General features: G+C 42.9%; 1 protein-coding gene across 19 annotated transcripts in view; it reads left to right on the top strand.

Annotated features, from left to right (window-relative positions):
* Positions 1 to 4,630: 4,630 nt before the first annotated feature.
* ERICH2 (glutamate rich 2) overlaps positions 4,631 to 25,703 on the top strand; it is a 120,334-nt gene continuing 99,261 nt past the window's right edge. For 2 of the 19 annotated variants that reach the window (XM_033947351.1, XM_033947345.1), the window contains exons 1-5: positions 5,303 to 5,395; positions 12,264 to 12,297; positions 17,903 to 18,027; positions 19,520 to 19,556; positions 24,843 to 24,894. Coding sequence is in view for 4 of the 19 variants with exons in the window: in XM_033947353.1 (XP_033803244.1) it covers positions 5,339 to 5,395; positions 12,264 to 12,297; positions 19,520 to 19,556 (128 nt within the window). In the remaining 15 variants the exon portion in view is untranslated. Of the gene's footprint in view, positions 5,057 to 5,282; positions 5,396 to 5,632; positions 5,754 to 12,263; positions 12,298 to 17,902; positions 18,028 to 19,519; positions 19,557 to 24,842; positions 24,895 to 25,703 lie in introns of those variants that run through there. The other 17 variants (XM_033947349.1, XM_033947336.1, XM_033947350.1 and 14 more) reach the window with 15 other exon arrangements.

Genomic DNA, 25,703 nt, shown 5'->3' with positions numbered 1-25,703 from the left:
GCGATGGCAGTTCTCAGGGGTGGGGGCTCGCAAATCGAGTCAACACTCGGTTTGCAAGGCACGATTTGCAAGAATGGTTTGCTCGTCTTGCAAAACACTTGCATACCGCGTTACTAGCAAACCGAGGTTTGACTGTATTTGTAAAATTCCAGAAGGAGTTTATTAAACGCTGTGCACATACAAGTAACAAGTATTGCTGACTCAAAGGATGGGAGGGGGCATTCCTGAGACATTGAATACAATGCCTACAGTCAAATGAACATTGTATCGAGGTATCAGCAGGATTTACCATTAGGACTATTGTTTAAAAGGATGGTCTAAGCATGTCATGTGAGGGGTGAGTATGTGAAAGGAGGGAACAGTGCCCAAATATGGGCAGCTGAAAATATAACATAACATAAAACTCACTTGTATACCGCAAATACCATTAAGTTCTATGTGGTTCTCAAAAATTAGTAATACAAATGAATAAGGATCCAGATTCTAACTTCCAAAAGATTCCCTAAAAAGATACGATTTTAAGGCACGACAGAAATTGTTGGTATGAAATTGGAAATGTAAATATATGAGTTAAATCCCTAGTTCATGAGGCTGCCTGAAAAGATAGCAGTCATTCCTGAAATTTCTTGTATTTACATCCTTTAACTGAGGGGAATGAAAACAGTGGATGCGATTTTCTAAGATGTTTAGAACTTGTAATAATAAAAGATTCCATGAGATACTCAGGAATTAAGCCTGTTAGTGCCTTAAAGCAAATGCAGCCGAGCTTAAACCTAACCCGCGCCTCAACTGGAAGCCAATGCAGTCGACGATAAGAATCAATAATGTGGTCAAACTTCCTCAAGTTGAAAATCAGTCTGACTACTTCATTCTGAATTATGCATAGTCTATGGAGGTTTTCTGGGTACCAACAAGATGAACAATGCTGCAATAGTCTAACTGACTAAGGATAAGTGATTGAACCAGCAATTGAAAGGAATTAACATCAAAATATGCTCTAATAGTTCTTAGTTTCCACAAAGTATATAAGCCCTTTCGAACCAACAAGTTAACCTGATTTTTCATTGTAAGAGTACAATCTAAAATTACGCCAAGTATCTTTATAGTCGACTGGATACTATAAGTTGTATCATTTGCAACAATTGATATAACATCTTCATTTAAAATTTGGTGATGCAAAGAAAAACTTGTTTTTTTCCATATTAATTTTCAATTTAAATTCTGAAGTCCAAAATTCAATTATCTGTAAGATCTCTACTACAGTTTAATTTACTTGAGAAAGAGAAGTATAAACAGGGATTAAAATAGTAATATCGGCAGCATAACTAAATAATTGCCCAAAGAGGCCAAATAAACATTAAAAAGCAATGGGAACAAAGGAGACCCCTAGGGTACTCTACATGGATTACTCCAACTGTTTGAGAGCTCATTATTAAGTTTTACTTGATAAGTTCTAAATTTAAGAAAACCCTCAAACCATTTCAAAACTTGGCCGTGTATACCTATATCATCCAGACATTCCAACAATTTATCATGATCCACAAGATCGAACGCACTACTCAAGTCCAGTTGCAAAATCAAAGCATTGCCACAAGACTACATACATTATCTACCAAGATGCCAGCACTGTCTTTGTGCTATATAATGGTCTAAATCCTGAATGCAGGATGGAAAAATGTTCCAGATAATTTAACAGTTGGATATTTACTAAACCTTCCATAATTTTTATAAGGGTTGGAGAGATAGGAAATAGGTGGGAAGGATTTGAGAGTTTGTGAACTGTAAACTGAAAAAACACCATGAACACCTTCTTTCACATCAAGCAGCATTATGGGGTAAAAGACCTAGATCAACTACTTTTGCCCACTACTTATGAGGAATTCAGAAAACATCTAAAAACTCAACTGTTCCTAAAGTATCTAGACAACTGACCCACTCATCTTCTTTCTCCTCCATAGTGATTCCTCTGTCCTATTAATCTCTTTCTCCTCAACAACGCATTTCCGGTCCTATTAACTCTCCTCTTCCCCCCTCTTAAATTCAATCAATTTGTACCTCGCTTAATCTATTGTAAACCACATAGAACTTAATGGTATTGCGGTATATAAACTGTTATTATTATTATTACCCAATGAGCAGACAGGCAGGAGGGGCTAACTAAAGATTGTACAGACCATATAATCAATGAATGCCAATTTCTGTGCATATAGGGCACCCATTTTGGGCCCAAAATGTAAATAAATTATATTGCTTACTTTACTCAAAGTCTCTCAGTCTTACTCATCTTGTTGTGGACAGTGCCTTTTCTCACAACCAGGAAGGGGAATTCCCATTTTAGATCACGCAGCAGCAGCTGGGAGGAGGATGTCCACATCCCTCCAGCTCTATGTTGAGGTAAAGGGAAGGGGCAGGGCAGGATTAATTCTTCGAGGGCCCCTAGGCACACAAGTACACTGGGCCCCCTGGCCCTGCCCTGCCCCTACCTCGCCCATTTATCTGTTTTCTTCTTTACTTCTTTATTTCCACTTGTATTTCTTTTTTTTTAAAAAAAAAATTCAAAACAAACAAAGATTAGTACACCAGTGCACAGTTTTTCTTCTATGCAACCCCCAAACATCTCTGAACAAATCCCCCTTCCTTCCCTTCCCACCTACTTACCCAGGAATTTAACACTGAACCCTTTCCATGCATATATGAAAGTGTTCAAATATTTATAAAGCAGTAATACTATCTGAAATATAAGTCTATATTAATAACCAAGTTTACAACGCTTCTCAACTGCCTCACTCTGCATCAACCAACTGTAACCCATATGTATGTATAAATAACCAAATCTGTAACTCCTCTAGTACGTTCAACTCCATGTATGTTAATTTGCAACGAAAATCCACCAAAGAATCCAACGTGAAACAAAAGAAGATTGGCCGAAAATAAGGAGATTCAAATCAGGTTAACTCAAGGTGCTCCCAAGAACCATGCCTGATGCATTTCGTCAAACAAGGCTAGTCAATGCTAACAAAAAAACATGTCTTTCATACAAACAGAACACAGAAAACACCTTCGCCTAGTATGGAATATGTAATCACAAACTAACCGCTTCCCTCTTTTACAAAACTGTAGTATGGTTTTTAGCCACAGCCAGCACTAAAAAAATGCTCTACAGTTTTGTAAAAGGGGGGATAAAATATAAATACATAGACAAAGGTTAAATAAAACCACCAAGATGCTGGACTCTGCATACAAGGCAACACCACAGAAACAGCAATGCATGTCCCCTACAACAAAAAAATAAATAAATAGAAAATTTTTTTCTACCTTTGTCTTGTCTGGTTTCAGCTCTCCTCATCTTTTTGTCAATCTCTTCCTTTCATCTTCTGTGCTTCTGTGACACTTCCAGAAACTGTATGCCTCCCCCTTCCATCTTTCCCTTCACTCCCATTGGTCTGGAATCCATCTTCTTCCATTCCCTCCTCCAATGGTCTGGCATCTCTCTCCTCTTCTTCCCTTCCCTCTCCCACACCCACATCCCCATGGTCTGGAATTTCATTCTCTCCTCCCCCTTCCCCCCACTTCCATCAGCATCAGCCCCCATTCTTTCCCTCCAACCCAATTCCATCCCCCTTATGTTTCCCCCTTTCCCTGCACGCCAATTCCATCCAGTATCCTTCCCCCGCACCCCAATTCCATCAGCATCTGCCCTCTTTCTTTCCCTTCAACCCAATTCCATCCAGTATCCTTCCCCTTATATCTCTCTCCTTCCCCTGCACACCAATTCCATCAGGATCTGCCCCTTTCTCTCCTTCCACCACCCTTCCATACCACCCTGCCCCCTTTCTCTCCCTCCACCACCCTTCTAAGTCAGAGGGGCCAGCTGAAAAAGCAGAGGACTCTGGTTTTTTTTTTCCTTGGCAACGCAGGCCCCCTGGGAAAGATCGGCAGCGCTGGGCCTCCCACCCCCAAGAGAGATCGGCAGTGCTGCCCCCCACCCGTAAAGATTGGCAGCGCTGGGCACCCCTGGGAGATCGACAACACTGCCCTCCCCCGGCATCGCCATCAACCAACCTGAATAAGTGACATCAGAGGGGGTGGACTGGCAGATGCAAAGAGTTGCTGCAAGGTCCCGCGATGACTGTGTCTGCCGGTTCAACCGCTCCGACGTCACTTAATCAGGTTGGTTGATGGCAATGCCGGGGGAGGGCGGTGTTGTCGATCTCCCGGGGTTGGGGCCCAGCGCTGCCGATCTTTCTCGGGGGGGCCAGTGCTGCCGATCTTTCCTGGGGGGCCCAGCGCTGCCGATCTTTCCCGGGGGGCCTGCTTTGCCAAGGGAAAAAACTAACAAACCGAGTCCTCTGTTTCATCGGACCCCCCTGACAATTTCGGGCCCTAGGCACATGCTTACTTAGCCTATTGGTTAATCCGACCCTGGGACAGGGGCGCAGAGACAAGGGAGGGGAGTCACTTCAAAGTGAGGGAGAGTGGGCATCTCTCCTGAGGCGGGGGCAGTCGGGTTAGTGGCGAGAGGGTTGCGTGGGGTATTTTAGTGGTCGGGTCGCTACAGTTAGTGCAGCAGGAGTGTGGGCATCTCTCTCACTGTTGTTGTGGGGGTTTTTTCCCCCTTGACAGCGTTTTTTTCTGCATATGTACCCATCGCTATCACCAGCAATGGGAAATTTAGTTAATCTTTGCTGCTGTCCGACCTCATTTGCATTCGTGGGGTTTTTTTTCTAGGTCTTTGTTTTTTAGATTTGCTATGAAAACGGTTGCGTTAGCAGACCATCATTTTTTAACGCAGGTTTTTGAAAATCCTGGCCGCAGTTTGGTCTAAGCTATGAGTTATAAGTACTATGGGCAGTGGTAAACTCAGCCAGACATGTCTATGTCATTCAAAAAATTAAGCTGATACAAAATAGATTAGTGAAATAAAACAGTTGATATAATGATGGGCAATGCCACACAAGAAGTATTAAATAAACTGCTTTCTTAACAGCACTTGTAGTTCGAATGGCAAATGGAAGATCAATTGCTGCTTTGTACTGTACTGTAGTAGCTTTCTTGGGTAAGTTGTGGAGCATCTAGCCTGTTGATAAAATTAAATGCAATTGTGTTCATTTTCTTTGAAATACTAATTTGAATCCTTTGCATTTTCTTGGTGTACCGATTGGAAATATTTGTAGTTACGGTATGAGTATTAACAAGGAGGATTGATATTTACATATAATCACTAACTACATAGAAGCGCAGCGGTTGCTATACAGACGGTGACGTAATTGTTTGTGCGCCTGCGCAAAAGAGGGTTGCGTTGGTTTCACGCTCCTTTACCGGTAGTTGTGAGAGTAGAATGCAGAAATCCAGAGGGAGAAAGGAGGCGTGTTGGTTGGTTGTCAGTTGTAGTCAGGTAAACAAATGAAAAACAAACGAATGAAAAAAGAGGTTAATTTGGTGGGACAGCAGTTTACTCAGACGCTGTATTCTATCTTCTAATTTGTTACTCTCGGTCTCGCAAAATGAGTCTGAGTGCAGGTATTTGTTATATCTGGTTCTTGGGACAGCGCAGCAGTAAGCAACAGAAAAGTTGTTCCTCCCCCCCCCCCCTTTTCCTGATACCTATGTACGTTTAAATGGACTGACATGGCAACCATATCGCTTTATTCTGTGTAACGATATTTTGTAGCAGGTTTATGTAAAGCTGTATATCACAAGCTGCTTAAACTACTTGTATTTGAATATTGATGTCTGTGTCCCTTGTAGTCCAGGTGAGTCGAAGAACCTATTCTATCTTGAAATTAAAAGATATTTTCTGAGATTTTGCCTTTATTTTAATGAATGAATTCATAATTATATGGGTTAATTCTCTCAGGGGTCCTTAGTGTGCCCTTAGTAAAGTCTTTCCTGTGCTCTAATGGCCATTTGTAGTGCAGAAGTAAAAATAGGTAATTTTCTGATTTTTGTATTAATGGCCACCTGTGTTAATAATGTTCAACACTGGTACTACAATTGCTGTAAACTCCACTCATATGTCTGGAGACCTCACTGCTAAAGGAAGGGTAGGAAAAGCCTCAGAACAAGAGCTCACAACTCTCAAGTTGTCCAATATGCTCTTTCCTTCAATCACTGGCATACAAACCTCCACCTCCAAATTATTACTTAACTTTACTTCTTTTCAAGTCATATAAATATGTTATACATTTCCAAATCCCCAAATCCAATAATTCTAAGGAATATTTTTTTCTTTTGTTTTTATGGAGCCAGTCAGTCATCCAGTATCTAAAGTCATGCATAGGTCAAAAATCACATGTTAACTTCACTTATCTTCAACAAGAAGATTCCTTCTCATTGTATCTACATTGCTGCTCATTTTCTGATGCGGCCAACATTTTGTGGCTTCCTTGACGCTGCATCATGGAATTCACTCCATGACTTTTTCGGCTCACTTTAACTTTATAACTGATCACAACTGCAAGCAAAATGGCGACGTCTCCATTACAAATAGAGAATGATATGGGGACAAATTTGTCCCCGTCGGAACTCAGTTTCCTCGTCCCATCCCTACGAGTTTTGTCGCTGTCCCTGTCCCTGTCCCATCCTGTAAGCTCTTCCTTAACTGTAAAAGCCTCGAACACATGATTTTAAAGTGTTTGAGGCTTGTGCAAATGAGGACAGAGCTTGCGGGAATGGGACAGGGACAGCGACAAAACTTGTGGGGACAGGAAAATGAGATCCTTTGGGGACAGGGGAAAAATTTGTCCCCCATGTCAAAGATGCTAATCAGGGGCACATCCAATCAGTGAACCCCAGCTTATTAGTCTGCAAAAACTACAAAGACTCTTCAATAAAAATGTTACCACTCGATGTCAGTATTTAATCCAAAAGGTTCCAGTGATTTTAATATAAAAATCCAGCGCTGCTTCCACTGCAAGACTTTTTTAATGATCCCCTCCTTTCTTCCCCGGGCTACCCAGTCTTGCACTATAACTCTTAAATCAGAAAAATCATGATGCATTTGAACACAATGTTTAACCAAAGGGGCCCCCATACAGCATTTGTTAATGTTGCTCTTATGGTCATTTGTCATATATTCAGTCTTTGCGAGGTATATCCCACATAAATTTTTTGGCATGGGCAGGGTATTGCATATATTCTGTTTTACGATTAGTCACATGTCTTAGTTTGTATCTCTGATTGCTCACTGGGTTATGAAAAACCGCAGATTCTTCCATCTGATCACAGATTGGACAAGAGTCACAGACAGCATGACCTGTGTAACATACTGACATATATTTTAGTCAATCAATTTGTGGCACTCAGTTATTATATAGCATTCAATACCTATGAAAATAACAAAGTTAGATCTGGATTTCAGAATCTAGCTCACTGGAATGCTATATTGATCCTCAGATGCACCACTCCACATTCAAACTTTATCACAACGTTAAGCTTGATGTGCAAAATCTTCCCTGGATCAATCTCATCTATATGTTTAACTGTACATCTATCACTTTTAATTTTATAACATTTTCTATTTCACAAGTGTTAAATAATTTAGAAAAACATTGTAAGGTGAACTTATCTTTTAGTTTGTGGTCATTGTAGGGACTTCTTTTGCCGACATGTTTCACGATGAAACGCTTACTCAAGGCTGGGTCCCTAACAAGAAACGCAACCTATTATTAGGGCACACATCCTAAAATGTTCAAAATACTACCAACTATCCATAAATATGTTAAATGTATGTGACTTACCTAACTTTATCAACGCCATCCGTATTGACCACTGGTTTTTACCCAATAAAGATCGCGGCGGTTTGTTCTACTCTCTATTTTTTGAAAGTGGAGTGGTGCATCTGAGGATCAATATAGCATTCCAGTGAGCTAGATTCTGAAATCCGGATCTAACTTTATTATGTATATATGACTTTTTCAATAAACTGTCTACACTTCTCCCTCCATATTCACGGTTTTTAGTATGCTGGCTCCTCCCCACCCCCAATTACATCACTGAAATCGCTGATTCACAACTTTTACAAAAAAAATCACTGATTCCAAATTGCACAAAGAATATCACTGATTACCAATGATTATACAGTACAGAGAAAATAGCTGATTCCCAGCATTTAAAGATAAAATCGCTGTTCCCCAGTGATGAGGAGGAAGACACCTAATGAGTAAGAGATAATTACTGTACAGTACAGTACTCTATACAGTACAATACCAGTTCACTCATGTTTAATGTACAGCACAGCACTGTGTTATTCAAAAGTTGCAATAAATGCTTTCAACTTAAACCGCAAATCTCGTATTTTTTGTTATTCGCGATTTCTCCTTATTCGCTATGGGGCTCATAATAAAAAAAAAAAAAAAACCATCTAAAAAGTGCCTCTAAAAGCACAGAGAGAAAAGAGGTATTTTTAGAAGAGGGGAAAGGGCAGGAGGTGGGCCGACCTAGGCGTGCAGCAGATATAACAATGGAAACAGGATACTGGGCTAGATAGACCATTGGTCTGACCCAGTATGGCTATTATGTTTTTAGCTATGTGTTCTCACATTCTTACACTTAAATAAGGATCCTATAAAATGGACATTAGTCTTATACAGTGGTACCTCGGTTTACGAGATCTCTGAGAATCTCGGAGAGAGCAGGAACTAAGGCCTTGAGCATGCGCAGATGCTCAAGGCCCAGTGAACAGGAGGACAGCTCTTCATGCACCGGCACCGGCATGTCCTGTGCGTTGGTGCCGGTGACCTGGATTGGCCACCGTGAGAACGGGCTACTGGGCATGATGGACCATTGGTCTGACCCAATAAGGCTATTCTTACGTTCTTAAACACACTCATAAAATCCTACACAGTAACTAAACTAAAGTGATAATTCATATCCTAATAGCATTAATTTTAAAAATAGCTAAGAGACATTAAATTTGAGCTAAGACTGCAGGCCTCAAACATTTGATAATTTTCCCAGTGTATAATAAATACACTGCACTCAGACTACATAAAAAATAAACTACACAAATCCATGTCACCCTGTCAAATATAGGTACTAACTAATACATTGCAAAAGATAATATATTTTAAACATGAACACCTAGAAATGAAGATCTAGAACAGGGGTGTCCAACCTGCAGCCCGAGGGCCACATGCGGCCCCGTGAAGTATTTTGTGCGGCCCCGGTCAAGGGCGATGCAGTGTTTTCCTCTGCTGACCCCGGGTGTTTACCGTCTTGCCGGCTCCCTCCTCTTTCTTGCTGCAGCGTTTGCATGTTTGTGCGGCCCCAGAAACATTTTTTCAGCCAATGCGGCACAGGGAAGCTAAAAGGTTGGACACCCCCGATCTAGAAAGAAATATTCAGCTAATCCAATAAAAAGGTATCAACTACAACACATGTGTCAAACACAAGGCCTGCGGGCCGAATCCGTTCCGCTTGGCCGTTTTATGCGGCCCACGGTGACTGTACGCTTGACACTACACTCTCTAGGAACCTCCTTGAGTCCTGACTCCTCCTCCACCTACCACCTCCCTACTACTGAAATTTTAAATCTTCAGGCAGCCAATGCAAACCTAGCCTCCCGCAGTCGCCCTGCCCCGGAAGTGTTCTTTCTGCAGCCTATATGAGAAGAGGAAGTGCAGAAAGAATACTTCTGGGGCAGGCCAACGGCGGGAGGCTGGGTTTGTGTCAGCTGCCCGAAGATTTTAAATTTCAGTGGCAGGAAGGTGGTAGGTGGGGGAGTCAGGAACTGGAGACTGTCATACCTTAGGATACAGCTGAGAGGGGAGGGCTGGGGTTGGGAATGAGGGAACAACATGATGCATGGGCTGTGGGGGAGGGGGGTTGGGAAAGCAAGCAAGACAGATGCTGCACAGGCTGGGAGGAGGTTGGGAAGGACAGAGGCTGCAAGGGCTGGGGGTTAGGAAGGGAGGGAAAGAGAGATGCTGCCGGTAAGGGAAGAGAAAAAGAAAATTCTTGGACATAGATGTGTGGAGTGTGAGAGAAAGAGAGATGGTATATATGGGGAAGAGAGAGAATTGTTGGACATGATAGTGGTGGAGAGGAGAGAGGGAGGAGAGATGACTCAAAGAATGGAGAGATGTCATATTCCGGAAAAGGGTGATGGAAGGAGGAAAAAGAGAGATGTCAGAGCACTGGAATGAGAAGGAGAGAGAAAGAGGAGATGCCAGACCATGGGATGGAAGGGAAAGAGGGGAGAGAGAGATGCCAGACTGCAGAAAGGAAAGGAGATAAGGAGAGCGATGTTAGAAATCGGGAAGAGGGAGGGAAGGAGAGAGAGATGCCAGACCATGGGAGAGGAGAGAGATTCCAGGCTATGGGAAGGAGAGGAGAAAGATGCCAGACCATATGAGGGGGGAAGGGGGAAGACAGAGTTGTCTGACCATGGAATAGGGATGAGATGGTGCACAGAGATGGAGGGAAAGGGGAGACAGAGGGAGAAGATGGTGCACAGCAATGGGTGCGACAGGGAAGAGATAAGAAGAAGTACTTTTTATGGATAGATGGGAATAGGGAAGAAGAAAGAGGGAGGAGATGGTACACATGGATAGATGAGAAGGGAAAACATTGAAAAGTAGATACATTTTGAGAAGAAAGCAGAAAAATGGAAGAGAATGTTAAAAGTTAATGCTAAAAATGGATGTATGCAAACCAAGAGCAGCAATAGTCAATAGATCATAACAGAGAGTTCACTGATCCACAATGGCTCAAAATATACTATTTAACACAAAATTTTAAAGTGAATATGGCATGCCCTCAGATGGATGTATGGCAGACAGTAAAGGAGAGAAAAACAGCAAATGGATAAGGTGGCCTTGGATACACAGTTAAGAGCACAGACATAAGGAAGTGCAGCCAGAGACTGGGAAAGATGGTTTGAAAAACAAAATCACCAAAGGCTGGGGAAATGATTTTATTTTCAATTTAGTGATTGAATTGTGTCAGTTTTGAGAATTTACATCTGCTGTCTATATTTTGCACTGTTCAGGAAGATATGCATTTGTTTCTATTTCTCTGGGATTGTACTGCATGCAGACAGAGTCTTGCATCTTAGGGTTTTGTTTGTATGTATTAGTACTTTTAGTTTGTAGTCCTGTATTTGCATAGAGGTTATCTGTGTTCTGGTAGAAATGAATGTTGAGAAGCGTACAGTGTGGTTAACCATTATGTGTTGTTAATAAGATTATATTGTGTGTATATATGAAAAATGAATGGAAAAAATTGTATTACAATTAGTACTATTAGGGGGGTGGGGTCTGGGGTGGAGGTTTTGGCCCACCCAAACAAAAAAGTGTTCCACTGCCTATGCCTAGCATGACTATTTAAATAAAGTTGGGATTAAAGATGGTACCATCTATGAGGTGAATTGCTGGAATGGTATCTCAGGATGAGGAAGGATCTATATTTCTAAGACTAAGGGCTCCTTTTGCTAAGGTGCGCTTCGCGTTTTAACGCACGCTAAATATTAGTGTGCACTAAACGCTAACGCGTCCATAGACTTATAATGGGCACGTTAGTGTTTAGCACACGCATATATTTTGTGCGCGCTAAAACGTGTCGCGCACCTTAATAAAAGGAGCCCTAAGTATCTTAATAAAAAATTTGGCCCGCAATTTAGCCTGTGTTTTAGATTTCAGCCCCTTATGTGATTTGAATTTGACACCCCTGAGCTACAACATCTGTGATCTGGTTTACTAGACTATCATGTTTATCTAGTAAAAAGAAATTGCCTGTGGTTTGTTTGTGGATGCTCTTTTCTGCCTATTCAAATAGACTAACATTGCAACCACATTGCTTTCCCTAAAATATAAAAATAAACTTATAAAATCAGTAATTACAAGACTTTATTATCCATTTTTGAGATTTTAAGACAAATGACCAAGATGACCATTGTTTTGAGATTTTACAACTCATTCTCTGTATAGATTTTAAACCAAAAAATATTTTGGGGCCCTTTCATTAAAGCATGTTAACATAATTAGCATGTGCTAAATTCTAAAAAGCCCACAGGTATATAATGGGCTTCTTAGTATTTAACGCAAGCAAATGTCTATTATCATATGCTAAGCTTTAATAAAAGGGCCCCTTTAATTGTTGATATAGTGAGGGATCTTTCTTCTACATTTTACTGTTATACATCAAGGATATTTCCAGATATTTCATTCTGCTCAATATTCTTTTGGACAGATTATGATAAGAGAAATGTGGATGAAGGTTTACCCAAATGTAATGTTATTGTGTTTGTTGACTGTATATTTTAGGGTCCTGGAAGATTTGAAGTTCTTCAGTCAGAAGGTATTTAGTGTGAATAAATATGAACGTAAAAAACGTACATTGATGTGAAAACTTTTACAAGGCACTGCAGATCCACTGTAATTTAGCCCCTGAGGGTTTAATATTCTGAAAACTGTCCATCTGGAATATAATCAGAATATGAGGTCTGACAATTAGGTTTGCAAACTCATCCTAGAAAGAGTGCTACATACCTCATTGCTGAATATTGCTACGGTCACCTTCAAAATACTCCCCTTAGGAAGCTATGCACCAACGCCTAGTCCACCCTTCAAAGCAATATTGAAACTCTTTTTCTGGAAAGCCCATCAGAGCTGTCGTCATATTACCCTTGATGTCCTGAATGTCATCAAAATGTCTTCCTTTCAATATTTCCTTTATCTTCAGGTAAAGAAAAGTCATTGGGGGCCAGATCAGGTGAATAGAGAGGGTGTTCCAACACAATTATTTGTTTTCTGGCAAAAAAAACTCCCTCACAGACAGTGCTGGGTGAGCTAGTGCATTGTTGTGATGCAAGAGCCATGAGTTGTTGGCGAAAAGTTCAGGTCATTTTTGTTTCTTTTTCATGCAGCCTTTTCAGCACTTTAAAATAGTAAACTTGGTTAACTGTCCAGTTGATACAAATTCATTAAGAACAATCCCTCTGATATCAAAAACAGGTTAGCAACATCGTTTGACTCTTGATTTGGACTGGTGGTACTTTTTTGGTCGTAGAGAATTTGCTGACTTCCATTGTGCACTTTGTTTCAAAATTGTATTGGTACACACATGTTTCATCACCAGTGATAACCAAAAGAACTCTGTGGAGAGACGATGTTCCTAAATGGACTTTATTTGAAAATGTCAAAGTTCCAAAGGTACACTGAAATCATCCACATAAAATAATTCCATCCACATAAAAATAAATCATCCACATAAGAGCCTTAAAGGACCTAGTCCACTAGGGATGCAAGACCCAATACGGTCCGCGTTTCGACAAAAAGTCTTCTTCAGGGGTCCCTGGGGGTCCTATAAAGGTGAGTACGTGGGAAACAATTGTGTGGTGATCCGGAAGTGAGCCACTACTTTTTGTCGAAACGCAGAACATCGTCACTCCAAAGAGTTTTTTTTGTTTTCTCTGGATTTTCTTTTTTGTAGATATTTCAGGGTCAATTCCTTTTGTTTTTTGTACATCACCAGTGATAACACGGCCCAAAACATAGTCTTGCCTCTCCAAAAGATCTTGGCAAACTTCAACTCTCCTTTGCTTTTTTGTTCATTGGTGAGTTCCTTCAGACCATTTTTATTTTCCTGTTTTTCTATTGATGTTTACTTGGTGTGCTATGCTTCTCACAGTCAGCCGATGATTTTGATGTATAGTTTGACAAATTTTTGCCATGTTTTCATCAGTTTTGCTCATTACTGGCCACCCTGACCTTTCTTCATCAGTGATGCTTTCTCCTCAGAAAAACATTTAATCCACTTGGGCACTGCCGTTTTCTTCATGGAATTATTCCCATAAACTTAGAACATAAGAATAACCTTACTGGGTCAGACCAATGGTCCATCAAGCCCAGTAGCCCATTCTCACGGTGGCAAATCCAGGTCACTAGTACCTGGCCAAAACCCAAAGAGTAGTAACATTCCATGCTACCAATCCAGGACAAGCAGAGGTTTCCCACATGTCTTAATAACAGACTATGGACGGACTAACTAACTTGGGCAGACATATTCTTGATTTCACTTCCACTCTTGCCAAGTTTAACAAGAAGTTTAATGTTTGTCCATTACTCTAATCCAAGCTCCAGCATTCTCACGATGGCACATAAAAATAATAACGAACGCCTCTCAACAAGGCACTGCCACACATTGATACAAACACAGCCGTGAGACAATGATATACCAAGGTTGTAAAATCTTACAGAATTGTTTGTACAGTGCTGCTAATATAAGCGCACTGAGGCAAATTAGCGAACTTAATTGTCAGACCTCATAACTTTAATTATATTTGCAATGGAGTTTAATAAGTTAAGTCTCTTGTTGCATACAGCTAATCAAAATTATCAGGATAAAGCTTTTGTCCTTTACGCTCAGGACAGAATTAAAGCACAGGCAAACTAGGCGGTTTTAGAGGGCCCTGTCAGATGTACTCAGGAAGTTAGATTAGAAACTGTCTGGATTTTTTCAGGATTCTGCAAATTTGTAAATTAACTGTTTCAAAGCTAGAATGACGGCTAATTTTTCTGAACGTACTGAGCCAAATTGACAAGTTTAAGAATAATAAACCACCTGGACTGGATGGCATATATCCCAGGATACTGATAGAACTCAAACATGCCAGACCATATGATCTGCTGCTAATGGTCTGTAACTTATTGCTAAAATTGTCTGTAGTACCTGAAAAATGGAGAATGGTTAATGTTATGCCAAGTTTTAAAAAATGTTCTAGGGGTGATCGAGAAATTACAAACCGGTGAGCCTGACTTCAGTGCTGGGAAACATAGCTGAAAGAGTTATAAAAAATAAAATTACAGAACATGTAGACAAACATGATTTAAAGGGATAGAATCAGCATTGGTTCAGCCGAAGGAAGGTCTTGCATTACCAATTTGCTGTATTTCTTTGAAGGTCTGAATAAATATGGATAAAGGCGAGCCAGTTAATGTACTATATCTAGATTTTCAAAAAGCTTTTGACAAAGTTCCTAATGAGATGCTCCTGAGAAAATTAAAGTTATGGGATAGGAGGCAGTGCTTTGTTTTGGATTAGGAACTGGTTATTGGACAGAAAACAGATGGTAAGGTTAAATGGCAATTTTTCTCTATGGAGGAGGCTAAATAGTGGAGTGCCACAGGGATCTGTACTGGGACTGGTGGAAATTGGAACAATGAGTGGGAGATTAAATTTGCAGATCACACTAAACTGTTCAAAGTTGTTAAATCATATGCGGACTCTGAATAATTGCAGGCAGACCTTTGGAAATTGGATGACTAGGCATCCAAATGGCAGATGAAATTTAATGTGGACAAATGCAAAGTGATGCACATTGGGAAGAATAGCCCAAATCATAGTTACCAGATTCTAGGGTCCACCTTAAGGGTCAGCGCCCAAGAAAAAAATCTAGGTGTCATCGTTGACAATATGCAGAAACCTTCCACGCAATGTGTGGTGGTGACCAATAAAGCAAACAGTGTGCTACGAACTATTAGAAAAGGGATGATAAATAAGACTAAGAATGTTATAATGCTTCTGTATTGCTCCATGGGGCAATCTCACCTTGATTACTGCATTCATAAGAACATAAGAATTGCTGCTGCTGGGTCAGACCAGTGGTCCATCGTGCCCAGAAGTCCGCTCAAGCGGCGACCCTTAGGTCAAAGACCAGTGCCCTATTTGAGTCTAGCCTTACTTGCGTATGTTCTATTCTAGTCTTACTTGCATATGTTCTGTTCCAGTCTTGAATCCCTGATGGGTGCTTTCCCCTATAACAGCCTTCGGAAGAGCGTTCCAAATTTCTACCACTCTCTGGGTGAAGAAGAACTTCCTTACGTTTGTACTGAATCTTTTCCCTTCTAACTTTAGCGAGTGCCCTCTCATTCTCTTCACCTTGGAGAGGGTGAACAGTCTCTCTTTCTCTACTAAGTTAATTCCCTTCAATATCTTGAATGTTTCAATCATGTCCCCTCTCAGTCTTCTCTTCTCAAGGGAGAAGAGGCCCAGTTTCTCTAGTCTTTCGTTGTATGGCAACTCCCCCAGACCCTTAACCATTTTTGTCGCTCTTCTCTGGACCCTTTTGAGTAGTACTATGTCCTTTTTCATGTACGGCAACCAGTGTTAGATGTAGTATTCCAGGTGGGGGCGTACCATGGCCCGATAAAACGACATAATAACCTTTTCAGATCTATTTGAGATCCCCTTCTTAATCATTCCTAGCATTCTACATGCCCTTTTCACCGCCACCGCACATTTCACGGACGGTTTCATTGACTTGTCTACAAGTACTCCCAAGTCTCTTTCCTGGGGGTTCTCTCCGAGTATAGCTCCGGACATCCTGTATTCATGCATATGATTTTTGTTATCGACATGCATCACCTTGCACTTATCCATGTTGAACCTCATTTGCCATTTTGCAGCCCATTCCTCAAGCGTATTTATGTCTCTTTGTAGGTCTTCACAATCCTTCTGTGTCCTCACTACTCTGAATAACTTTGTATTGTCCACAAATTTAATCACCTCACTCATCGTGCCAATTTCTAGGTTGTTAATAAATATGTTGAAGAGCACATGTCCGAGCACCGAACCCTACGGCACTCCACTCGTGATGTTTTTCTAGTCTGAGCATTGTCCATTCACCCCCACTCTCTGTTTCCTATCCACCAACCAGTTTTTAATCCTCGTGAGTATATCACCCTCGATTCCATGGTTCGCAATTTTTCGAAGTAGGCATTCATGCGGAACCTTGTCGAATGCCTTCTGAAAATCTAGATATATGATGTCAACCAGGTCACCATTTACTCCTTCGTATCTCAAAAATGATATAGAGGAATTAGAAAAGGTCCAAAAAAGAGTGGCCAAGATGATAAAAGGGATAGAATTCTTTTGATGTACAGTGTTGTGCATGTCTAGTAGCGCTATAGAAATTAGTAGTAGTAGGAGCTCTTTAGCTTTTTGACATTTCTTGCTCTAGATCCCGATGTGTCGCCTCTAAACCCAGAGCAGCAGTGTTACCCAAAGGTAGAAAGTCTCTCCTACCTAAAAGTTTAAAATTGTCAAAACCCAGAGCTGCCTATCCTGAGCAGAAGCCCAAATACTTCTGTCACTAAAGGGAAAGAAAGTGCCTCAAAAAGCCAGGGAGGGAGCCAGAGAGCACCACAACTTGCTCCTTTTCCAAGCAGGTATGGGTAGGGCACACACAAACAAAAAGCTAGCTCAAACACACAGGAGGGGGCAACCCAGGAGGAGCATATTTGGAAGGCTCTCCACGCCAAGCAGGAGCAGAAGGAAGAAGCTCTGGAGTGGTAAGAGGCAGAGTAGCCAAGCCCAGTAGAGTCCTGCTACATGGAGGAGGACATGGAAGTCTATACACCAGAGTTTAGAGGTACTTGAACCTATGGAAGTAAACTTAGGATTACCAGACGTCCGGATTTCCTCTCTTTTAGAGGACATGTCTGGACAGCTTTTCAAAACCTGGCACTTTGTCCGGGTTTTGAAAAGCAGGTGAGGCTGGGGCTGGAGTGCATGTGCGCATGTTCATAGTAGTGGGGTTTTCCCTTTTAGATCTTTTTACATTGTGCTGCGGGTGTGAGTTTTTTGCCTGTGATAAGAAAAGAATGCCAGCTGTGAATCATCAATGATTGCTGCATGTTAAAAACATTTTTGAGGCTTTTTCCCCATCTGTTTTTGAATTTCAATGTTGGATGTTAGAGAGGTAGCCCACTGCTGGTGAGTGACATTTTTTGATATTTTTGGATTTAAATGTCTCTATCATATCTCCCCTCTTCCGCCTTTTCTCCAGAGTATACATATTGAGATCTTTAAGTCTATCCCAATACGTCTTATGGCATAGACCACTGACCATTTTAGTAGCCTACCTCTGGACTGACTCCATCCTGTTTATGTCTTTTTGAAGGTGCAGTCTCCAGAATTGTACACATCTTTTTGAAGGTGCAGTCTCCAGAATTGTACATACCTAGAAAGCAAGACTATAGTAGAAACTACATACAGTAAGATTTTCCACTTTGAGAGTAGACTTCGGTTAGTACTGTCTATTAACTGCTAACAAATTAGATGGTGCTAAAAGCAAAAAAGTCATATTTTTCAAAGTATGAAGAAGCCTGACTAATCTCAGTTTAATTTTTGATATAAAAGGGAACATCATGTACATAGAATAATTTTACAGAATAGTGTCAAAGAATGTTCAGATAAGCTATAATCTGACTACATTTTGGCTAATTTATTGTAAAATATGGTTTACTAGTGTTTAAGCCCATTACATTAACGGGTGCTAGAGTAGATGTCTGTCTGTCTGGGGGGGTTTTCTTTGTCTCTCTTTCCTTGGATGCTGTCTGTCTGTCATTCTTTCTGTCTGTGTCTCTCCCTGGCCCCCTGTCTGTCTGTCTTTCTGTCTCTGTCTCCCTGCCTGTCTGTATTTCTCTGTTGCGCAATGCCTGCTTGTCTCTCCTTCCTATTTCCATAGTGTCCCATCCTATGTCCTTAGGGCCCTCAGTGCCTCCTATGTCCTTAGTGCCCTCAGTGCCTCCTTCCTATGTCCTTAGTGCCCCCAGTGCCTCCTTCCCATGTCTTTAGTACCCCTTCCTAAGTCCTTAGTGCCCCCAGTGCCTCTGTCCTGTGTCCACAGTACCCCCAGTGCCTCTGTCCTGTGTCCACAGTACCCCCAGTGCCTCCTTCCTGGGTCCTTAGTTCCCCCAGTGCCCCTTAGTGCCCCCCTATATCCTATTCCCTTAGTGCCCTCAGTGCCCCTTCCTATGTCCTTAGTGCCCCCAATGCCTCCTTCCTATGTCCCCCTCACTGCCTTCCAGGCTTTGACCTCCCCACCACCCCCAAAGCCAGCCTGCCTGCCTGACTTCCTCCCTCCCATCCCCCTGTGCAGTAGAACCATTGAGTAGCATCTTTCAATTTCTACCCCCTCCCCATTCCCCCTGTACAGTAGAACCCGGCATTTTTATATCCCCCCTCCCTCCCATCCCTCTTGTGCAGTAGAACCGTTGAGCAGCATATTTCCATCTCCCCCCCCCACTACTGCCGCCATGCAGCCGACCCCACTGACCCTCGCAGCCGACCCTTCCACCGCGAGACGACCGACAAACCTCCCGGCTCCAGCAGCGTCCACAATACTTTAAACACGCTGCTTCGCATCCTTCTACTGCCGATTTCCTTTGCCGCGTCTCTGTCTCTGATGATATCATCAGACGCGGTAGAGGAAATCGGCAGTAGAAGGCCATGAAGCAGCGTGTTTAAAGTGCTGCGGACGCTGCTGGAGCCGGGAGGTTTATGGAGGGTCAACGGGGGTTCGGGTGCGCCGGGGTGGGGCCGATGACGGACGAACTGCCTTCCTTACTGTGTGGGGCTGTTGTAAGCGTGCATGTGCACTCCTGCCTGCCACGGACATACGGATCACGGAACACGCAGGTAGGAGTGCGCATATGCGCTTAACGTTTTATTATAGTAGATTCTGTATGACTAGCACTTCATAAAAGTGTGAATAAAGAATTTTTTTTAATTTTAGGTGGATTCATTTGTGAGCCCTGCCTGACTGTAAAACGGTAAGATAAGATGTGCTAATACATTTTTATTTAATAAATTATTTTTATCCTAGAACAACCGGGCAGCATATTCTCACATATGGGTGACGTCATTCACGAAGCCCGGTACAGATAGTTTGACAAGTGAACTGTCACTTTAAGTTTAAAAACTTTGCAACTGTCTGTACCACGCATGCACAAGTGCCTTTCTGCCCGACACCAGCATGAGCCCCTGAGTTCTTCATTTTCTGCCGAGAAAAGAAGTTTGTTTTCACGGAACTCTGTTCAGTTTTTTGTTGCCTTCCTGCTTTGCATCTTTTATTTTCTATTCTATGTTTTTTCGAGTTTAGTAATTTGGTCTTATTTTTGATGTGTTTTAACGAAAGAAAAAGTAAGAGAACTTTTCCATCACAGACCTCTTCTGTCCGTGGCGATAACGTGTGCAGCGGTAGTTACGTTTTTTTATTGCTGACCTCTTTCAAAGGTTCGCTATTTGGCTAAACTTCATCTGGGACTTTTCAAATATTCATAGATCACCAAATCTTCCCAGCATATCAAAACATAAACATTCATAGTACTATCTTATAAACCTCTGAATATTTTTCTAAAGTGTGTAGAATCCTCAGAGGGCTCACTTTCCTTTATTTAGAGGTCATAGAAGGATAATATGAACCAATATCTTCAATGGATCCTTTTTTTCTATATTTTTTTTTACTTTTTCTTCTTATATATAAAGTGCAAATGCAGCAGTTTTTGTGCAAACTTAGTAATAATAAATAGAAGATGCATAAGAACTTATCTTATTCCTTAAAGTGCATTATGGGAACTCCTCCACCAACATGCCAGGTCCTCCAGTATGACTGGAGGACTAACTACCGTCCTATAGCAAATATCCCTCTCCTAACCAAGCTATTAGAATCCATCATATCCACCCAACTCTCATCCTACCTAGAACGTTTCTCTATCCTCCTACCCCACCAATTCGGCTTCAGACCCAACTTCAGCACCGAATCCCTCCTGGCCTCACTAATCTCTAAGGTACAACAACTCCATTCTCACAACAAATTTGCTGTTCTTCTTCAATTCGACCTCTCCGCAGCCTTCGACGTCGTTCACCACGACATCCTAATCTTCCAACTCTCCGAAATAGGCATTAGCTCCACAGTCCTTGACTGGTTCTCGAAATTCCTACGCTTCCGCTCCTACACCGTTAACACAAACGGTTCCTCATCCCCCGCCTGGAAGCCGAAATGTGGAGTCCCGCAAGTCTCACCCCTCTCCCCTATCCTTTTCAACATCTACATGTCCTCTCTGAAACTCCTTCATCTATCCCCCCTAGAAACTCTCTACTCCTATGCGGACGACATCCTCATCCTCCTCGAAACTGACGCGAACCTCTCGAACCTCGCCGAGAACATCTCCACATGTATTACGAACCTCCAATCCTGGGCCCAATCTGTACAAATGAAACTGAATGAGTCCAAAACCAAACTACTCTGGCTCGGCCCAATTTCAGATCATTTACCCACCTCCATCCCTCTACCGTCCGGCCCCACTCTTCAGCTTGAGTTTTCAAGCAAAGTCCTAGGCATCATCTTAGACTCCTCTCTCTCCTTCAACGATCACCTCAACTCCCTGGTAAAAAAATGCTTCTTCAGCCTCCATATGTTGAGGAAAGTAAGATCTTGCTTTCATCATTCTCATTTCGCCATCCTCGTTCAATCCACCATCCTCTCTAGACTAGACTACTGCAACTCCATCTATATAAGCCTAACTAAGAAAAACCTCCTTAGACTTCAGCTAATTCAGAACGCCGCGGCCAAGCTTATTTTCGCAAAAGGCAAGTTCGATCACGTTTCCCCACTCCTCTCCAAGCTCCACTGGCTCCCAGTATACTCCAGAGTCCTCTATAAATGTGCCTGCTTAGCCTTCAAGATTCTACATGGCGTCCTTCCTCCCGTTATCCCACTCTTCTGGAATTCCTCAAACCCGCTCTCTTCTAGACCCTCCCAAAAACTGAAACTATCTTTCCCATCTATAAAAGGTATATCCCGCGCAGGAAAACTCGGAACATCCCTCCCCTTTAGAACTACGGAACTCTGGAACAACCTCTCATCCCCGCTCAGAAATTCTAGCTCCTTCCAATCCTTCCGTAAACGCTTGAAAACTTGGCTCTTCTCAAAAATCTAATCACCTCCCGTTCTCTAGTTCCCTGCCCCTCTCTATCTTCTCAGTCCCTCTCCTATACCCTTTCTTTGTAGTTCCTTTCCTCTCAACCTCTGTAAACCGTGCCGAGCTCTGCGCACGCGGAGATGGTGTGGTATACAAACCTAAGGTTTAGTTTAGTTTTAGTTAGTTTAGACTGCAAATTAGAGTTTCTCTGTCTTCTGCTGAGTATTTTTTGGTTTCTCCTGCAAGCAGCCCCGAGAAGGTGGTTCGGGTGTAGACCACGGTCTGCAGACTTTTGGATCTTGCAGCAATCGAACCCATGCCAGAGCGAGACTTGGGCCCTGGGAGATACTTGATTTACTTCATCATTCCAACAAAAGGATCCGATGACAGGAGGCCAAGTTTGGACCTCAAGGCAGTCAATGTGGCATTGAAAATGTCCCACTTCTGCATGAAAATGGTGCGATCAGTAATAGCATCAGTGGCACTAGGGGTAGTTTCTATCCTTCCTAGAGCTGATAGAGGCATATCTCCACATTCTCATTTTTTTTCTGGACCATCAGAAGTAACTGTGTTCCATGTCTTGGGGTGATATTTCAGTCTGCGGCTTTCTCCTTTGGTGATGGTGGTGGTGGTGGCCCGTCTTTGCTCCCTGGGTGTCCTGGTTCACCTGTATCTGCTGTATCTGTACGACTGGTTGATCAGAGCTTCCTCACTGTTCGAGGGGTGTTTGGCTGTCTAGCAGGGAGTACAATTGCTGCAACATCTGGGTTGGGTGATCAATTTCAGGAAGAGTCACATCCAATCCGCCTAGGACTTGAAGTACCTGAGAGTTCAATCTCACATGGGTCGGAACGCTGTGTTTCTACCCGTGTCCCCGTCAGGAGAAGCTAAAACAGGTTGTCAGAGGCCCTCTGGCCACTCTATTCCTGATGGTGTAGCAGTATTTCCTGGTTCTGAGACCTTGATAACAATGATCAAGGTGGTCCCATGGGCCTGAGTCTGTCTGTGTCTGCTGCAGGAGGCTCTGCTTTCATGCTGGAATCCACAGCAGGACTCGTTAATTGCACCCCTGCTTTGGTCAGTGGTGGCGTGCACCAGTCTAGCCTGGCAGTTGCGTCCCAGCTCACTGTCCAGGGACCTTCCACTCCAGATCTCGGATTGGGTGATCCTGTTGATAGATGCGAGTCTCAAGAGCTGGGGAGCAGTGTGCATGTCTGTCCCAGTGCAGGGCGATGGGTGCCCTCGGAATGCAAGTAGTCAATCAATCGCCTGGAACTGCAGGAGATTCAGCTGGCCCTTCTCCAGCTCCAAGGTCATCTCCGTCATCTAGCCGTATGTGTGTTCTCAGACAAGGCCACCATGGTGGCTTTTATTCATAGTAAGGGGGGCACAAAAGGTCCCTCTCTGAACGTGGAGGCTCTGCTGCTCTTTTAGTGGGCAGAGAGGCGCCTTGTGACGCTGTCTGTGGCACATGTGGCAGGTGTGGAAGACATTCAGGCAGTCTTTCACAGTTGTCAGACACTGTCCCTGGAGAGTGGTCTCTCTGTTGCAGAGCATTTGCTTGCATAGTGCATTAGTGGGGGTACCCCATGTTCGATCTCATGGCGACTGTGGTGAACAAGAAGGCTGATTGGTTCTACAGTCGTCGAGAGGCCGGCAGAGCAGGCCTGGATGCCCTGGTTCAGCCCTGGTCCCGGGAGGATCTTCTTTATGTCTTCCCTCCATGGTCCATGGTAAGACGACTGTTGAGGCGGCTAACAGTCCACGAAGGGCTGGGAATCCTGAAGGCTTCTGATTAGCTAAGGCGACTGAGGTATGCCGAACTGGTTCGGCTCCAGCCGGAGCAGGAGGTCTCCAGTTGCCTTGTCCCTTTTGCCTCCTCATGCAGGGGCCAATTGCTCTGCAGGATGCGAACTGCTTTGGTCTTCATGTGTGGCTCTTGGGTACGCAACCTTGAAGGGCTGGGGCTCTTCTTTGGTAGTGATGCCACGTGCTTCATTGTAATTGGAAGTTCACGGTAGTGGCCTATACGAAGGCTTGGAGGTGTTACCAAGCTTGGTACCCCCTCAGACCAGAGGACCTTTCTCTTCCTTCGATTCCTCAGGTCCTGGAGTTTCTACAGGATGGCCTGAAGAAGGGTCTTGATATGGCTTCGCTCCGGGTTCAGCTTGCTGGTCTTTCGTGTATGGGCCATCCTACACTGTTCCTTCCTTTCTTATGAAAGTGGTTTCTGTTTTCCATGTGCCTCAGGAGGTCCGGCTTCCTACATTTGCTTCCTCTGGTTCGGGGGTCCAGAACCGGGTGTTGTGGTCCCTAGTCGTGTGCAGGCTTTTGGTGCGGTATTTGGAAGTTGCCAATGAGTTTCATCTCTCTGACCACCAGTTTGTTCTTGCGGGTCGTGCCCACAAAGGTAGGCCAGCCTCTAAGGCTACCATTTCTAGGTGTCTTTGCATGGCCATTTCCACGGCTTGCGTGGCAGCAGGAACAAAGTCCTCCCTAGGGGTGCGGGCTCATTCGACCAGAGGAGTTTTCTCCTCTTGGGCAAAGTCTTTGGATGAGATTTGTAGGGCTGCTACATGGTCCTCCTTGCCCACCTTCACCAAAGTTTACTGGATCGATGTGGCGGCCAAGCAGGATGCCACTTTTGGTTCCTCTGTGTTGGCTGCAGGCTCATCAGTCCCACCCTGACTTTCGGGACTGCTCTGTTACATCTCACTGGTCCCCGTTTAAAGCAGGATTGTACAGGAACGAAAGATTAGGTTCTTACCTTTGCTAATCTTTTTTCTTATAAATCCTCACTTTATTCCAGGAACCCGTCTTGCATCTTTCTGATTCGCTGATTGGCTGCCTTATAAGTACTGGTAAGCTGGATTTCTGTTTCTGAACAGCCTTTATAAGAGTGCCCTCTGAATGGGTTTGACACTTAATTTTGGGTGGGTTCCCTAGTTCAGGCACCCCCTTCTGACAATGCAGGCTGTGTCTCCTCTTAGCACTGTTTTGGTGTTCAGGTTTTCAATGTTTTATAACCTGTTATTTTGTTTTGAATTGTTATTGCATTTATTTATATGAGCAGAATTAATGTGCTTATCAGGGATTCCCCGTTCCTCTATCTCTCTTGTCTGTTATCCTCTACAGATGTTCCTGGCTGCTTAAAGACTGACTGGGATACCCAGGAACATGCTCAGTGGTAAGGTGTGAGAGGGAGGGGATGTTTGAGGCTTCCTACAGAGTCCTGGCGGGAGGAGGTAAAGAACCAACTGGTCCCAGAATAAAGTGAGGATTTACAAGAAAAAAGATAAGCAAAAGTAAAAACCTAATCTTTCATTCTTCATTGGTGGGATGGGAGGAGAGGGTAAGGGAACAAAAACAGGAAGGGAGTAGAATAGTGATTTTTGTGTTCTGCTCTGTTGCTCAGTTCACTCCAGCAGGGAGTTGCTCTTCTTTTGTTTTTCTACTTCCGCCTCGCCTCCTGCTTTCCTTTTAGTAATAAATCCTGAATTAGGTGGGACCTGAGACAGAAATGGAAGCTTCAATGACTCCAACTGACCTACCAGTGGATATACCACACCTTCGAAAGTTAATTTTATGCCTGATTGCAAACATAAAAATAAATTTCAGATTATTTGAGATGCAATGGAACTTTAGTGGGTTTGCTGTTTTATAGCATTGGCCTATGCTAACAGTTAATGCATCATACTATTACTCCATTAATTCCATTAAACAACAATCATGAAAAATACCATGTTGAGGTGGGGAATGGGCAAGGACTGTATCTTAGGTTTAACACATTAGACATTACTGCATGTTTACAGTTAACATGGCAGGTAATATAAAGTAGTTAACATCACCTCAAGAGGTGCAGCTAGCTGTATTGTACTTATTGTCATGCAGTTAATGCACGATAGTGACCTTTCTTTACATTAATGCAGTGTCCCGCAAACTTTGTTGAGCCATGGCACAGTAAACCGTACTGACCATGGCTCGAGGTATCTGGAA

The sequence above is a fragment of the Geotrypetes seraphini genome, chromosome 5, assembly GCF_902459505.1.
Source record: "Geotrypetes seraphini chromosome 5, aGeoSer1.1, whole genome shotgun sequence".
Taxonomy (NCBI): domain Eukaryota; kingdom Metazoa; phylum Chordata; class Amphibia; order Gymnophiona; family Dermophiidae; genus Geotrypetes; species Geotrypetes seraphini.
Note: the sequence above shows the minus strand (reverse complement) of the source record. Positions and strands in the feature narration are given on the sequence as shown.